The sequence below is a fragment of the Pristiophorus japonicus genome, chromosome 9 (genome assembly GCF_044704955.1).
Source record: "Pristiophorus japonicus isolate sPriJap1 chromosome 9, sPriJap1.hap1, whole genome shotgun sequence".
Classification (NCBI taxonomy): domain Eukaryota; kingdom Metazoa; phylum Chordata; class Chondrichthyes; family Pristiophoridae; genus Pristiophorus; species Pristiophorus japonicus.
The window spans coordinates 34,738,899-34,756,310 of NC_091985.1; the positions used below are offsets into that span (position 1 = coordinate 34,738,899).

General features: G+C 44.1%; 1 protein-coding gene across 5 annotated transcripts in view; it reads right to left on the bottom strand.

Annotated features, from left to right (window-relative positions):
• Nucleotides 1-1,027: 1,027 nt before the first annotated feature.
• Nucleotides 1,028-17,412, bottom strand: part of birc6 (baculoviral IAP repeat containing 6) — a 326,307-nt gene continuing 309,922 nt past the window's right edge. For all 5 annotated transcript variants that reach the window (XM_070889262.1, XM_070889261.1, XM_070889260.1 and 2 more), the window contains 2 exons: nt 6,267-6,401; nt 1,028-3,831 (listed from right to left, as the gene is read on the bottom strand). In XM_070889262.1, the coding sequence (XP_070745363.1) occupies nt 3,646-3,831; nt 6,267-6,401 (321 nt within the window). In that variant the 3' untranslated portion in view covers nt 1,028-3,645. The remainder of the gene's footprint in view (nt 3,832-6,266; nt 6,402-17,412) is intronic.

The following is a 17,412-nucleotide window of genomic DNA, read 5'->3' on the forward strand; positions in this document are numbered from 1 at the left end:
CTGTGGACTCATCCCTTTTTGGCATGGAAGCAAGTCATCCGCTCTGCGAGGGACTGCCTATGATTATCACTATTGCGATGGTGTGGTTTTGAATTAGGATTTCTATGAGCACGCACAGGTTCCTTAGTCTACATAGCTTAAACCAAGTAACATTGGAATCTTTTTGCCTTAAGGGACAGGAGCAAGTCATTTAGACTGCACCGTAAGGCACGACTCACGTTTCACTGGTAGCTCCAGAAGTTGTTGTCCAAAGAAGTTTCCCTTGCGAGATAACCTTAATGACTTAGCCTTGAAATAGGTTTGAAAAACGGAATGTAAGTAGGTACGCCTATGGAGTAATATTCCCTAAGGAATAGACTGCAGATTCACTTGGCTTTCCCGCTAAAAATATTAATTGGAGCAGAGATGTCAACTAACCCATGAACTTGATTGGGATTCATCAGTTGTCAAGAATTCCTGGTCCTATTCTTCATAAACCAATACTCCCTGAATATTTGCCTGGCTTAGTTAACATTTTTAATGTCCGGTTACATCCTTTGCTACTACTTGTGTCTTCACAAGTCACATGCTAGACTCAGTTGGTCCACTTCAATTTACAGTCAGCTCCGTGGCTGTGGGTTAGCAAAACTGAAGAACCTGCCAATGGATTGCACGTTGCTGAATGTAGTTACATTAAGATTTCCTCAAATCCTATTTTGGAAATACAGTAACACCTCTTGCATCTAAAATGTTAAGAAAATAATCTCAATAGCTTTCTTTCCCTTATTAGATCCTGTATAGTATCAGATACAAGACTTCCCAAGACATTCATCTATGGCCATGGAGAACAGTACAAACTGATCCATCCACTCTGCACTTTGTTTATTTGCAAACACACGGCCATCATTGTGCTTTGCAATATAATAGTATTTATTAAAAACATATGATCTACATCATGTACAAAAGTGTAGTATTGAGTAGGTAACTACAGAAGTAGTCAAAATGTAGAATACCAACTTTGACATTTCAATACTGAACAAATTCTCATTATAGATGCAAGATCAGTTAGCAGTTTCCAATTTATTTTCATGTTATTGATTTGTACATCTCACTTTATTTTGTGCAGTGAATCTGGCAGGCAATCAGAGGGAAACTTGTAAATTCCTCACTAGCCAGATGAAACTTACTACAGATTGTTATCAGATGTTTAATCCCAGTGCAACAATTGTAGTAGAGTGCAAGTGCAGACTGGCACAATGATGCCTGTGTAATCACTGCCCACTTGTGGGACAGCACCTTGGTGTCATTTAACTGGTATCTTGAATGAGCCATACTGGAAACTACTGGTTCAAATGTAAATAGGACATGTATCTACATCCGATAAAATGAGACACTCAGGTTGAACTCCTGTACACTGTAGAGAATCAAATGGCTTCACATTAGAGGAAACCAATAGCTGATGAAACTCATTCTGTTGGTACATGGAACTCAAATGTTAAACTGTAGTCATTTTACTGCATCACTGCCTCATCTGGTAATTTCAGTAGACCCTGGGTAATGTTTGGGCGAACAGATTTATGCCAATTAGAGTACGCTTTCTGTGTTCTGCAGCAATACAGGCAGAGCCTCCAATTCCAAATCAGCAGTTGTCGAACTGAGCTACAAGCCTCTGGTCAAGGGCTAAATTTGTTAAGTGGAATTAATATCCATTGATATTCAGCTTCAGCTTAACCGGCCAGATTCTCAAGTTTGTAGACCACCCTCCTACTACAAGATCCATTCCCAGAGGGCTCCAGACACCGGAATAAACCAAGCTCATAATGAATGGCCTACTCCTGTTCCTATGTACAGCAGTCACTGATGTTATTTTTCCACCCGTGATAGGGTAAGCTTTGTTTTCTTAGTGTGCACACCTAAACTAGCCTGCTCAGCTGTTTTGTAGAGTTTCATATAATGTATTGGGAGGCCATGCAAGTCACCCTCCAGGAGACTGACAACGCCTGTAAAAATCTAAGTTAAGGATACAACAGTTTATCTTCTGAACACTCTAGGGTGGATTGTAAATTGAAATCAAATTTGCACACAACAGCCTATGATCAGCCACTATTGTCTCAATAATCTCTGTTGGGATTACAAACTTTACTATTTATGAAGATCAAACTATTTGGGTAATTCTGAAATATTGAAATCAAATGTAGATTTGATTCAGACAGCTCATGGAAATCTGCCTGTTCTTCTCCTTCCCTAAAAACAGGATTTTGTTGATAAGAAGCCTTCATATTATTTGAGATTAAAATATTGTTCACAACCAACCACGCTTCATTTCTGGGCTCTCTTAACCCAAGCTGATAGTTCACCCCCGATACTCATACCCCAACAACCTTTAGTAGAAACACTGAATACTTAGTCTTGTGGTTGATTTATACATGTGAAAGGATACCAATTGACAGTTGGCAAAAGGTAACCGTAGAAGTCAATAGGTTGCACTAATACAATAATGAACTCACTATAATACATTAGTGCTTGTGGTTAATCAGCAAGTCATAAAAGTAACTATCATTCTTTTTGCATGACTACCAAAGACAATCCACAAACAAGGTCTACTCTAGCAATAGTTTTCCTCATACCACTTTAAAGCAAAACACATTGTTCAATCGGCTTTAAAACTAATGTCTCCCCGACCTCTGGGGAAGCCTTGAGCCAGCCCGCAGGAGATGCACCTGAAGCTCCCTGAACAATCTGTCCGATTTCTCTGAATAGTGCCAACTTGGTATCTCCAAACATATGGCTGAGATCTGAACTTCACATGAGGAACTGCAGGCGTGAACTTACATTCTACCACTCTCTATGGAGGATTAGCAGCAACATGCCCAGCACTTCAAAATACCTAAAAACAATTATATTCCATTTGCTCCCCAGGTTGATAGTGTAAGGCTGTATTTCCAAAATGCAATTTAATGATTCTCATAATACTTCATAACTCCAGAGTCCAATATGCATTCATGTGAACCAAAGCAAGTAATATTTATTAAAAATGTATTTAAGACTCATCATAAAAACGTTCATGAATTCAGTAATTAACAGTACTGTTAACGTACCAGTAATCAATCGTAGCTGTATAGAATGTCCATTCATCTTTTATTGAAGTTACAGGAGTTTGTAGAAATTGAATATGAGCAATGAATATGGCCAAACATTTTTTTGGAGGGAGGGGGAAGAGAAGGGGCATGAGGGGAGGGGGGGGGGGGCTATCAAACCTAATCTGTATTTTTAAATAAGCGAAGTATCTATAAGGATGACAATATATTCCTGGTTACAACCGTCCTCTAATGGTCAAAACTGAAAAATTAACATTCGGTAAACATTCTAATGTATTTCCCTTATATCAGTGATTTATCAGTTTGTCATCAGTGTATACATGAACAATTTTTTTCAAACATACCATGTAGTGGTTATGTCACAATTGAAAAATAAAAGCACAAAAAAGTTTACACTCTTTTACAGGTAAATAAAAGATCATATTGATTTAAACGGTTTTACCTTTAAGGGCATAGCATAGTTCAATTTTATTACCAATTACATAATTAGCTTCTTACATACAAATATTGACAAAGTTTGGCTTGTGCTTCAAAGCCTTTTGAGTCTTTCAAGTCCACGCTCTGCAGATCATAGTTTGACGTCACTAGGGGAGTGGTCTCTGCTGCTGCTGGGCTTCTCTTCGCCCTGTGATACAGGTTGTGTTTCACCAATCGCAGCCTCTTCATTTTTCTCCACTGTCTCGTCACACTCTGGCTCGAGGCCCTCGGGGCAGGGAAGCTTCAGCAGCTCATCACGCAGCTGTGCAGTATGACGCTGCAAGATAATCAGACGGCACTTAGTCGTAAAAAAAAGCATGTGATGGATGTTTAGTTGGTTATATTCGTTCCAAACCATTCTGCTCATAAAAGCTAGCTAAATATTTAATAGAATTTCTGAAACCATATTAATAAAACCAGGACAGCTCCATGAAAAATGCAGCACATTCCCCCTCCCATTTTATTTGAAAGCAACAGAAAGCTATTTAATTTAACTAGGTATTGATCAGAATCAGGACCACTGGAACAATGCGGAATATTATGACAATAATTGCCGCGGAATTGTATTCTACTGTGGATATACATCAGCAGGCTCCTGATGCTAAATCAGTTTGTTAAATTGTTTTAAAATTTGGCAATTCCTTTAAAGTCAATCAACCCTCTTCTCCCTTCCAAGTTCATGCTGGTCGTCCTCCTCCTCTTCCGCACCACCCACCAATCCATGCTAGCAGTCTTCCTCTCTCTCCCCACCCTCCCCCCACCAGCGCATGCTGGGAGCCCTCCTTTCTCTTTCTCCCCCCAAACCAGTTCATGCTGGTGGTACTCTTCTCCACCCTCTTTTGCCCTCCCCCCACTTCACTCCCAGTTCATGTTGGCAAGCACTCAGCTCGTTACCTCTTTCTTCCCCCTCCTCCCCAGTTCCAGTTGGTACACTTCTCCAATTCCTCCCCCCACCCACGCCAAAAGTTCACCCGGCACACTCTTTCACATAGCCCTGACTACAACGTTGGGGTTTATTTATCACAATTAATCTCTGGCGTTGCATTTTTATTGTTGAAGTTGGTAGTGTGAGCGCAGTCGGAACCATTACATGACAGATGCGGTGTAAAATCAGCACCTGCCGATTCAAACGGAACTGTAGCTCCAGGATTACAAGTTTGATATCTCCTTCCTCCCCTACCAGTTGATGGGAAACCTTACCCGATTCCCCCTCTGTCACTTCCAGCTCACCTCGATGAGGCTGCTGCCGCACCTGGGGACTACATTTTGCCACACACCACGAGCAGGAATTCCCCCACCTACTATTAGATCTCCGACTCCTGCCCACAGCGTACAGCAGAGTTTGCCTCAACAAAACAGCAGCATCAGTTAGATAAGGGGCAAGTGGGGAGCAGAGCAGGAAGGTTTTTGCAGGGGAGCAGAATTGCAAGGAAACAGAATCTCCTCCCCTCCCCCACATCTCCCACACCCCCCCCCCAGCCCCTCATTACCAGTTCATGCAGAATTTTCTTCGATTTCATAATAGAAACTCACCTATTAACCAGTGGCTCTGGTCATAATGACAAATCCTTTGTAACCACAATGTTTTACTTTGACTTGATATTTTATAGGACGGTCTCATTATAGCCTTTTATTGGATTTATAATCTTAGTTCCACTTGTCATGCTAGTATTCAAAAAAATTTGGCAAAGCAAATAAAAATACCAACGGTTTCACAGACAAAATGATTGCGTGGAATTTTCAGGATTCAACAAACCAGGTTTACATTTCCTTTGTTCCTGCCCACACATTCAGGTTTCATTTGGTTCTAATCTTGGTGAAACCACAGATACCAAAGGACATCAATAACTGTACCAGTTGTTTCCTTCTTAAAAGAATTCCAAAACTCTGGTTATTACATTTTAACTACAATAAATGTTTATGTACTTGTTGCAGGACACTCGGGTTGTATTGGATCAAGTATACGTTGTTGAGGTTTACCTCTTTTTTGTGCAACACTGATTGTACAAGTACAGCGTCGAGAATCCGGAAGCCTCGGAACCGAGGCCGCTCCGGATTCGGTTTATTTCCGGACTTCGTAATGTCTTTTTGACGTCCCAAGTCCGGAAAACACCTGGGCCAAGGTAGGTAGGTAGGGGAGGGGGTGGTTGGGCGGCCGAGCGACAGCGGAGGTCGGCGGCGGCCCGGGTGGGGGCCCAAGGCTGGGGTCCAGATTCTGGAACATTTTCCGGATTCTGGACAACCCCGCCATGGATTGTCCTGGTGTCCAGATTCTCGACACTACCGGTACCACATTTTTGTTCATCAAATTAATCAAGCACTTGGGTGTTTGGATGCAAATTTTGTATCAAATAGCCATGATGCAACCATGCCAATCTTCCAAATCTAGGCTTTCCTTAGGCTGGAAATGCCAATGAAACCTTGATTTAAAAAGAAACTTTGATCATCTAGCATGGTATCTTGCTGCCACCTAGACATGGAGACCTTCCTTATCCAAGATGGTCACTAGTTGGACATTAAATAGATTCAACTGCTACCCTTTTACCTATAAAGTATGTTTCGATTAGCTGAATCCTAATTAGTGCAATCAAACTGGTTGGGTTTTACCTCAATGCCTCAGAAGTATATTTTAAGGAAAAATTCTCTCAAAGATTTTGCTAAATCTATATGTACTTAAGTATATCTATAAGTAACTATTTTTCTCAGCCTTACCTTCAAAGCAGCTGCGTGATGAGACATGGTCCTGCCAACCCGCTTGTCACTGCTGTACTGTTGAATATCAGCAATCCACTCTTCACACTGGGCCATAACTTCAGCTCTCTTCAAGTAAAAATGTTTGTGTATGACCTAGAAGGAAGATCCAGAGAAAAGGTAAAATTATATACTTAAGGAGCAGCCTGTTTGCACTGGCAATTTATACAGGATCATACACTATGACCAGAGAGAGGCAAGAAAGACACTGCCTCATGTAGAATTATCACACACAGCAGAGATTGTGTGTGTGTTTCTTACTGATTTAACCAAGGTGCGCTTGCTGGAAGTTATTTTCTATTTGCCTGGTGAATTCCAGTTGGTGTTTACATAAGGTTCCACTATTGCATTACATTATTGATAAGCTCCTCATCCGAGTGCATTTATAGCATTCTGAGCGGGCAGGCACGTGGACCAGAGTCCATGATCGGATCAGCCATGATCGTATTAAATGTCAGAGCAGGCCCGAGGGGCCGTATGGCCGACTCCTGCTCCTATTTCTTATGTTCTTATGTTCAGGGCAGTATCGGGAAGCACAAGTTCAAGAAAAGGAGCTCGCTTTGCCAAATGCTTATTGGCTTCATCTTCTCCCATCTGTTTATCGGTTCCCCTCATACTCTTGTCTTTAACCTTGCATTTTCTTAATGAAACCTTGCTATTGACATGAAAATAAAATGCATTGTACATGCTGCCATGCATGGCAACAAGCTGGCTTGGGTAGGCATGTGCTTCACCAGTCAAAAATGCTAGAAGCCACCACTATGACCTAGAAATACATGTAGTAAATCACACCAATCGTGTATTATACTGTTTAACATGCAGGGTCTGTTTTCCAGACTATGCTTGTGCCCAATTGCACAGCCCACTGGGAAGCATGTTCTAGTTTTTAATGTTTTTCTTTTTGAATGTTGCCTCAAATTATTCAAAACTACTCTCCCACTTTGGCTAGAAAAAGCTTTCCATCTGGTCTCTACCTAATTAAGTCAATGGTACTCCATACATCTACTGCAAGGAATCCAAGGAGGTGTAATTGCAGGCACGTAGGTTACAAACAGAATCCTCAGTGGCAGGATGTATGTATGGAGGACACCACTGACAATTAGGAGGTCAAGAATTCCCAGGCCAGGATTAGGCTTGTTTTCACAGATTTTTTTCCCCCAGAGACTTCTGCACACACTTCTGATTAAATGGCACATCTTTGTCTGCATCATAGTGCAATGACATCTGTCTGGCGTCATTTTGCATGATATTACTGAATTCTTCCCCTTTTATGGGAGCAGCGCGAGTCCAGGGTTGGTGAGGCCTATAAAAGGCCCAGCGGGAGAATGAGGCGGCGGCAGTTGGAGCAGCTCTAGTCTGGGGTTGGTGAGGCCTATAAAAGGCGTGCTTGTGCAGCTACAGGGAGAAGGCAAAAAAGTAGTAAAAAGAAACAGAAAGGTGACGTCACAGCCAAACGGGTAAGTGATTGGCTGGTGATTGGTGAGTAGTTTTTCTTTCTTCTCTTTAACAGTGAGTAAACTTTAACATTATTGTTGCCTATCTAAAGGTTAAGTCATGGCAGAAGAGCTCGGTCGTGTGTTATGCTCCTCCTGTACCATGTGGGAACTCAGGGATGAGTCCAGTGTCCCTGATGACTACATGTGCGGGAAGTGTATCCACCTCCAGCTCCTGACGGTCCGCGTTGCAGAGATGGAGCTGAGGGTGGATTCACTCGGGAGCATCCACGATGCTGAGAATGACGTGAGTATCACGTGTAGCGAGTTGGTCATACCACAGGAGAAGGGTCCGCAGCCAGATAGGGAATGGAAGACCAGCAGGAAGAGCAGTGCAAAGAAGGTAGTGCAGGGGTCCCCTGTGGTCATCCCCCTGCAAAACAGATACACTGTTTTGAGTACTGTTGAGGGAGATGACTCATCAGGGGAGGGCAGCACTCAACAATTGTACATTCCTGTCTGGCATAAAAATAAAAAAGCGAAGGTGGGTCAACCGTGGCTATCAAGGGAAATCAGGGATAGTATTAAAGCCAAGGAAGTGGCATACAAATTGGCCAGAAATAGCAGCGAATCCGGATACTGGGAGAAATTTAGAACTCAGCAGAGGAGGTCAAAGGGTTTGATTAGGGCAGGGAAAATGGAGTACGAGAAGAAGCTTGCAGGGAACATTAAGACGGATTGCAAAAGTTTCTATAGATATGTAAAGAGAAAAAGGTTAGTAAAGACAAACGAAGGTCCCCTGCAGTCAGAATCAGGGGAAGTCATAACGGGGAACAAAGAAATGGCGGACCAATTGAACACGTACTTTGGTTCGGTATTCACTAAGGAAAACACTAACAACATTCCGGATATAAGAAGGGTCAGAGGGTCTAGTAAGGAGGAGGAACTGAGGGAAATTCTTATTAGTCGGGAAATTGTGTTGGGGAAATTGATGGGACTGAAGGCCGATAAATCTCCAGGGCCTGATGGACTGCATTCCAGAGTACTTAAGGAGGTGGCCTTGGAAATAGTGGATGCATTGACAGTCATTTTCCAACATTCCATTGACTCTGGATCAGTTCCTATCGAGTGGAGGGTAGCCAATGTAACCCCACTTTTTAAAAAAAAAAGGAGAGAGAAAACAGGGAATTATAGACCGGTCAGCCTGACATCGGTAGTGGGTAAGATGATGGAATCAATTATTAAGGATGTCATAGCAGCGCATTTGGAAAGAGGTGACATGATAGGTCCAAGTCAGCATGGATTTGAGAAAGGGAAATCATGCTTGACAAATCTTCTGGAATTTTGTGAGGATGTTTCCAGTAGAGTGGACAAGGGAGAACCAGTTGATGTGGTATATTTGGACTTTCAGAAGGCTTTCGACAAGGTCCCACACAAGAGATTAATGTGCAAAGTTAAAGCACATGGGATTGGGGGTAGTGTGCTGACATGGATTGAGAAATGGTTGTCAGACAGGAAGCAAAAAGGAGGAGTAAATGGGGACTTTTCAGAATGGCAGACGGTGAGTAGTGGGGTACCGCAAGGTTCTGTGCTGGGGCCCCAGCTGTTTACATTATACATTAATGATTTAGACGAGGGGATTAAATGTAGTATCTCCAAATTTGCGGATGACACTAAGTTAGGTGGCAGTGAGAGCTGCGAGGAGGATGCTATGAGGCTGCAGAGCGACTTGGATAGGTTAGATGAGTGGGCAAATGCATGGCAGATGAAGTATAATTGGATAAATGTGAGGTTGTCCACTTTGGTGGTAAAAACAGAGAGACAGACTATTATCTGAATGGTGACAGATTAGGAAAAGGGGAGGTGCAACGAGACCTGGGTGTCATGGTACATCAGTCATTGAAGATTGGCATGCAGGTACAGCAGGTGGTTAAGAAAGCAAATGGCATGTTGGCCTTCATAGCGAGGGGATTTGAGTACAGGGGCAGGGAGGTGTTGCTACAGTTGTACAGGGCCTTGGTGAGGCCACACCTGGAGTATTGTGTACAGTTTTGGTCTCCTAACTTGAGGAAGGACATTCTTGTTATTGAGGGAGTGCAGCGAAGGTTCACCAGACTGATTCCCGGGATGGCGGGACTGACCGATCAAGAAAGACTAAATCAACTGGGCTTGTATTCACTGGAGTTCAGAAGAATGAGAGGGGACCTCATAGAAACGTTTAAAATTCTGATGGGTTCGACAGGTTAGATGCAGGAAGAATGTTCCCAATGTTGGGGAAGTCCAGAACCAGGGGTCACAGTCTAAGGATAAGGGGTAAGCCATTTAGGACCGAGATGAGGAGAAACTTCTTCACCCAGAGAGTGGTGAACCTGTGGAATTCTCTACCACAGAAAGTTGTTGAGGCCAATTCACTAAATATATTCAAAAAGGAGTTAGATGTAGTCCTTACTACTAGGGGGATCAAGGGGTATGGCAAGAAAGCAGGAATGGGGTACTGAAGTTGCATGTTCAGCCATGAACTCATTGAATGGCGGTGCAGGCTCGAAGGGCCGAATGGCCTACTCCTGCACCTATTTTCTATGTTTCTATGTTGGCCTAACTCGGAACTTTCCCAGAAATTGCAACATGTACAAAGGAATCATTCTATTTTCTACATATGCAGCATTGCTAAACCACTACCTCATTAATAGACTGGATTTCATGTATATTATTTAGTAATATAAATTGTTAGGGAATCAGAAATAAAATTCTTGCTAGAATGTTTATTCAGTGCTGAAAAATGAATCTAAAAATAGAAATCTACCACCACAGCTAGGACACAATAATAAAGCTAATTTATTTGAACTAACTACCCTGGCTAAGTCACATAGATGCTCAAGGTACCTACAAAGCTCGCATTCCATAAAATGTCCTCGAGTGTCCAAAACAAATATTTATCTGTTCAGTACAGTAACAAATGACAGTTTTACAAATACATGCTTATTTACTTTGGTCAGGACTCAACACTGCCATTCTCAAGAGGTCCTAGCTATCCACTGAAATTGGTGACTCGGCCTTTATGAATGTTGATCTGGGGACAGCAGTAATGTGTACACCCCGCTCCCCTCCTCAGTCTAGTTTTCGCCATAATGCATAGTGGGAGCGTGAATGGACAAAACTGGCAAGGGAAATGATACACCTACATCCGCCCCCCCCACCCAAACACACGGGGGGGGGGGGGCAGGACAATTAAAATACAAGTCAGCACCGACTACTCTCCTGTCTATTGAAGCAACGAGCTGGAGAGCTCGCTGAGAGGTTTAAAAATAAAAGTTAAAATCACGAGGAGGATTCAATGGATCTGAAACACCCAGCTGCAAGTTCAATTTGAGTTCATCAGAGCAATGTCACCAGTTTTCATCCTGAATGACTACACAAAATCAAATCACTTTACAATTCCTCACATATTGCTATTTCTACACCAAGCCCCTCTACAACACAGATCACATTGTAAGATTCGCTCTAGCTATTTTTATTGCACATTAGTACACATTGCATTCTACATCTACAATGTTTAGACCAGTGAGGAAAGGATGCTCAACTTGCATGCTATTCTCATTAACCTGACCTTTAATGCAGGTCTCAAATCTTGAATTCTTTTTCCTTGCTCAATATCATTGTACTACCTCAATTTGCCAATAATGCACATGCTTCATGGCGAGAACAGTTTGGCCACATCCAGATAGATTAAAAATATATATGTATTTTTTAAACCTGCACTCTTCCCCTATTATCCATCTCCTGACATCTGATTGGTCAGTAAATTAGTGCTCGGGTTCTAATTACCCTCGAGATTAGTTGAAGGCACCCTCTTGTGATCAGTCCACTTTAGCCAACAAGATGAAAGATTCAGTATCTGTTGCCATCACCTTGCTCCAGTTTGGCTCTCAGCTCCCTGGCCCAAATGCTTCATCGCCCATCCATCTGAAGTGCTTCCAACCCCCAGCCAGCCAACCTCTTTCAGGCCTTAAATACTCATTTATTTCTCACTGCAAGTGTTGCATCAGTTGGAAGGGAGATATCCACTGCCACTTGCTTTAAAACTGCTCAAGCATCACCCCTGTCCTTGCCGATTTGCACTGGCTCCTCATCCTTCAATACATTCAATTTATAATTCATACCTCGGTCCCATCCTCTTTCTATCACCTCTCTATTCCAGCCGTATATCACTTTTTACCATCTTTAACCCATGCCAGTCAAAGCATCCCTACTGCAGGCGAGACTAGTTAACCAAACACAGACCAGGGATCAAACCTTGATCCTTTCTGCTCTGCATGGCTCAGCTGGATAAACTCTCAGCCATTTGTGTAGGTCAAAACATTGTTTTTAAATTCTTTTGGGTAACTGTACTAAAACCTTCAAGATTAGACATCTTGTACAGAAAGCAAACTTGAATTTCCTCAAGCCCTCCAGTTGAGTGAATTACATGCTAAACAATGGGTTAGCGAACCACTCCCAGGCTTCCTGCAATGTTACTTAGAGCCAACCATTTGGAAGTGCACAACAGTGACCAAGGAAAAACAATTCCTCCCAATGTTCCCTCTTCTCTACAGGGAGGCTGCTAGCCTCTGCTGGAAACATCCCCTCCCCCAACAGCTCAGTGATCAGGAATTCAGTTGATTTGGTGAATCATATGTAAAGCCCACCACTTTGCTTTGGTGCTCCAGTGTACTACTCTACAACACTTAGACATATAGCTGTAACTTTAAGGCAAGAAATCTATCCGAGCTGGCATTAGATTTTCAGATAGAAAGGTAGCTAAAAATGACCTGAATTAAGTCGGACAGTAAGTTACTTGTACATAATACCCTCATACTTCAGTTAACTCCCACCCCCGGTTCTGTGCAAGTGAATCCAAGACATCAAGTAAAGTTAAATTAATTTATAAACAAAGTAAACTGATAATGTTATATATGTAAACTTGTAAATATCTTGTTTAACCACCAGAGGGCTCATCCCCTGGAGTCCCAGGGGATCCCACAATCCCTTGGGAGCACCTGTACATAAGGAGGCCTCACACAGGCTGGAGGGGCACTCTGGAGACCTGTAATAAAAGGACTACGGTCACACCTTACGGACCGTGGCTAAGGCGCCTTGCAGGACATTGCGAATTTGAAGGACATTTGGAGCACATGCTCAGGGACTTCTTTGTACTTGGTGTTGGCCATGAAGTAATACTTCGCAAATTTTTGACTGTAGAGACCCCAACCTTGAGTAAAGCCATAGCGATAGCCCAGGCATTCATTGCCACCAGGGACAATACCAAACAAATCTCTCAGCTCACGAGTGCTGCTGCAAGTACTGTGAACAAAGTAATGGTTTCGAATCGTAACATACAGGGCAGGCCTCACATGCCTCAGATGTCTGAGTCCACCATCAAGGGTGGTGAATGCAAGGCCATTAACACCTTGTTGGAGCTGCAGGGGTGATCATCGTTTCCATTCATGCCGCTTCAAAGGATACATTTGCAAGGGCTGTGGAACAATGGGACACCTCCAACGCATGTGCAGGCAAGCTGCAAACCACCATGTTGCAGAGGAGGACAGATCCACGGTGGATCACGACGAACCAGAGCCTCAGACCGAGGAGGCAGAGGTACATGGGGTGCACACATTTACCACAAAGAGTTCCCCGATAAAGCTGAAGGTTGAATTAAATGGACTCTCTGTCAATGGAGCAGGACACGGGCGCGAGCCAGTCCATTATGAGCAAAAAGACTTGATTGTGGTGCAGCAAGGCCTCAAGGCCAGTCCTGACTCCCATCCGTACTAAACTGAGAACGTACACAAAGGAACTGATTCCCGTAATTGGTAGTGCTACTGTAAAGGTCTCCTATAATGGAGCGGCGCACAAATTACCACTCTGGGTGGTACCGAGCGATGGCCCCACGCTCCTCGGCAGGAGCTGGCTGGGGAAGATTCGCTGGAACTGGGACGACGTCAGAGCGCTCTCGTCTGTCGATGACACTTCATGTGCCCAGGTCCTAAACAAGTTTCCCTTGCTGTTCGAAGCAGGCATCGGGAAGTTCCAAGAAGCAAAAGTGCAGATCCACCTGATTCCAGGGGCGCGACTCATCCATCACAAGGTGAGAGCGGTACCGTACATGATGAGAGAGGGGGCAGAGATCGAGCTGGACCGGCTGCAAAGAGAGGGCATCACTTCGCCAATCGAATTCAACGAGAGGGCCAGTCCGATTGTTCCAGTCCTCAATGAAGACGGCACCGTCAGAACCTGTGATGAATACAAAGTAACTATCAATCGTTTCTCCCTGCAGGATCAATGCCCACTACCAAAGGCAGACGACCTACTTGCGACGCTGGCGAGAGGAAAAATGTTCACGAAGCTGGATTTTCACTCTGCCTACATGACACAGGAGCTGGAGGTATCATCGAAGGGCCTCACCGGTATCAACACGCACAAAGGTCTCTTCATTTACAACAGATGCCCGTTTGGGATTTGATCAGCCGCAGCGATATTCCAGAGGAACATGGAAAGCTTCCTGAAGTCGGCCCCGCGCACCGTGGTCTTCCAGGACGACATCTTGGTTACAGGACGGGACACCGTCGAGCATCTGCAGAACCTGGAGGAGGTTCTTAGTCGGCTTAATCGCGTGGTGCTCAGGTTAAAACGTTCGAAGTGGAGTTCCTGGGGAGAAGAATCGCAGCGGACGGCATCAGGCCCACCGATTCGAAGACGGAGGCAATCAAGAACGCACCGAGAACACAGAACGTGACGGAGCTGCGGTCCTTTCTCGGACTCCTGAACTATGGTAACTTCTTTTCGGGTCTTAGAACCACTGCACTCTTTACTGCGTAAAGGAGATGAATGAGTATGGAGTAAAAACCAAGAAAATGCCTTTGTAAAAGCTAGAAAACTTATGCTCAAACAAATTGCTTGTGTTGTATGATCCATGTAAGCATTTGGTACTAGCATGTGATGCGTTGTCATATGGTGCCGAGTGTGTATTACAACAAGCTAATCAATCAGGGAAATTGCAACCGGTTGCTTATGCATCCAGAAGTCTGTCTAAGGCTGAGGGGGCCAACAGCATGTCGAAAAAGCGTTAGCGTGTGTTTATGGGGTAAAGAAAATGTATTATCTGTTTGGGCTCAAATTTGAATTGGAAACCGACCATAAGCCACTGATATCCCTCTTTTCTGAAAATAAGGGGATAAATACAAATGCATCTGCCCGCATCTAGAGATGGGCACTCACGTTGTCCGCATACAATTACGCCATCCGCCACAGGCCAGGCACAGAAAACTGTGCCGATGCTCTCAGTAGGCTGCCACTGCCCACCACAGGGGTGGAGATGGCACAGCCCGCAGATTTAGTTACGGTAATGGAAGCATTCGAGAGTGAGCAATCACCTGTTACCGCCTGACAGATTAGAACCTGGACGAGCCAGGGCCCCTTGCTGTCCTTAGTAAAAAAAAAAACTGTGCTCTCCACGGGAGTTGGTCTAGTGTCCCGTTGGAAATGCAGGAAGAAATAAAGCCGTACCAGCGGCACAAAGATGAAATGTCTATATAGGCAGACTGCCTTCTATGGGGTAATTGGGTAGTGGTACCCAAAAAAGGGCAGGGACACTTTAATTAGTGATCTCCACAGTACCCACCCAGGCATTGTAATCATGAAAGCGATAGCCAGATCCCACGTGTGGTGGCCCATTATCGATGCAGATTTAGAGTCCTGCATGCACAAATGTAACATGTTCACAGTTAAGCAATGCACCACTAAGTTTATGGTCTTGGCCCTCCATGTCGACTATGCAGGTCCGCTCTTGGGAAAAATGTTCCTAGTGGTTGTAGATGCGTACTCCAAATGGATTGAATGTGAGATAATGTCGGCAAGCATGTCCGCTGCCACCACTGAAAGCCTGCGGGCCATGTTTGCCACGCACGGCCTGCCTGATATCCTTGAGTGACAATGGGCCGTGCTTCACCAGTGCAGAGTTCAAAGAGTTCATGACCCGTAATGGGATCAAACATATCACATCTGCCCCGTTTAAACCAGCGTCCTATGGTCAGGCAGAGAGCAGTGTAAACAATCACAGAGCTTGAAGAGGGTAACTGAAGGCTCACTGCAGACTCGCCTACCCAGAGTCCTGCTTAGTTACTGCACAAGACCCCACTCGCTCACTGGGGTACCCCCCGCTGAACTGCTCATGAAAAGGGCATTTAAGACAAGGCTCTCATTAGTCCACCCTGATGCACACGAACAGGTAGAGAGCAGGCGGCTTCAACAGAATACTTTTCATGATCGCGCAAATGTGTCACGCGAAATCGAGATTAATGATCCTGTATGTGTGTTGAACTATGGACAAGGTCCCAGGTGACTTCCTGGCACTGTCGTGGCCAAAGAGGGGAGTAGGGTGTTTCTGGTCAAACTTTCAAATGGACTCATCAACAGGAAACACTTGGACCAAACCAAACTCAGATTCACAGACTATCCTGGACAACCCACATTAGACTCTACCTTTTTTGACCCTCCAACACACACACCAATGGCAACCGACCCAGCGGTTGACCACAAAGCAGAACCCATCACCCGCAGCAGCCCAGCAGGACTCATCACATCAGACAGCCCAGCTGCACAGCGAGGGCCCAATAAACGACTCACCAAAACCAGCATTTGCACCGAGACAATCAACGAGAAAGGAAGGCCCCAGATCGGCTCACATTGTAAATAGTTACACTATTGACTTATTTTTGGGGGGGGGGGGGGGGCAGAGAGAGAGAGAGAGAGAGAGAGAGAGAGAGAGATGTAAACCTGTAAATACCTTGTTTAACCACCAGAGGGCTCATCCCCTGGAGTCCCAAGGGATCCCACAATCCCTTGGGAGCACCTGTATATAAGGAGGCCTCACAGGTTGGAGAGGCACTCTGTAGACCTGTAATAAAGGACTACGGTCACACCTTACTTTGAGCTCAGTATCTGGTCAGATTCTTTATCCAATACATAACAATTAGCTTAAAGTGGTCCATTGCACAGTAACCTCTCTGTTCTAGGGTCTTCCCTTCCCATTAACTGTAATTTCTGCAATGTGCAACATTCTTATTTTGTAAAAATGAAGGTAAACACACACATGTCATGTACAGGTGATAAAAACGAAGAAGAATGCAATGTTGTTCAACTTCAGATGCCATCCCAATGTCACGGGAAAAAAAAAACCTTTATCCTGGAATAAATCGGAAAGCTTGAAGGAGGTTGTTTTAATAGAAGGAATAACTGTTTAACGACTAATTTGAATGGATCTAAACAGATTATTCTCTGATATATCATATAATCATAGAAGTTTACGGCACAGAAGGCAACCATTCGGTCCTTTGTGTCTGTGCCAGCCTACAAAGAACTATCCTGCACCTATTTTCTATGTTTCTAATCCCACATTCCAGCTCTTGGACCCCAGCCTTGTAGGTTACAGCACTTCTAGTGCATATCCACATACCTTTTAAATGCGATGAGGGGTTCTGCCTCCACCACCCAGTCAGGCAGTGAGTTCCAGACCCCCACCACCCTCCGAGTGAAAAGAATTCTCCTCAACTCCCCTCTAATCCTTCTACCAATTACTTTAAATCTATGCCCCCTGGTTATTGACCTCTCCGCTGAGATAGATCCTTCCTTCCACACTA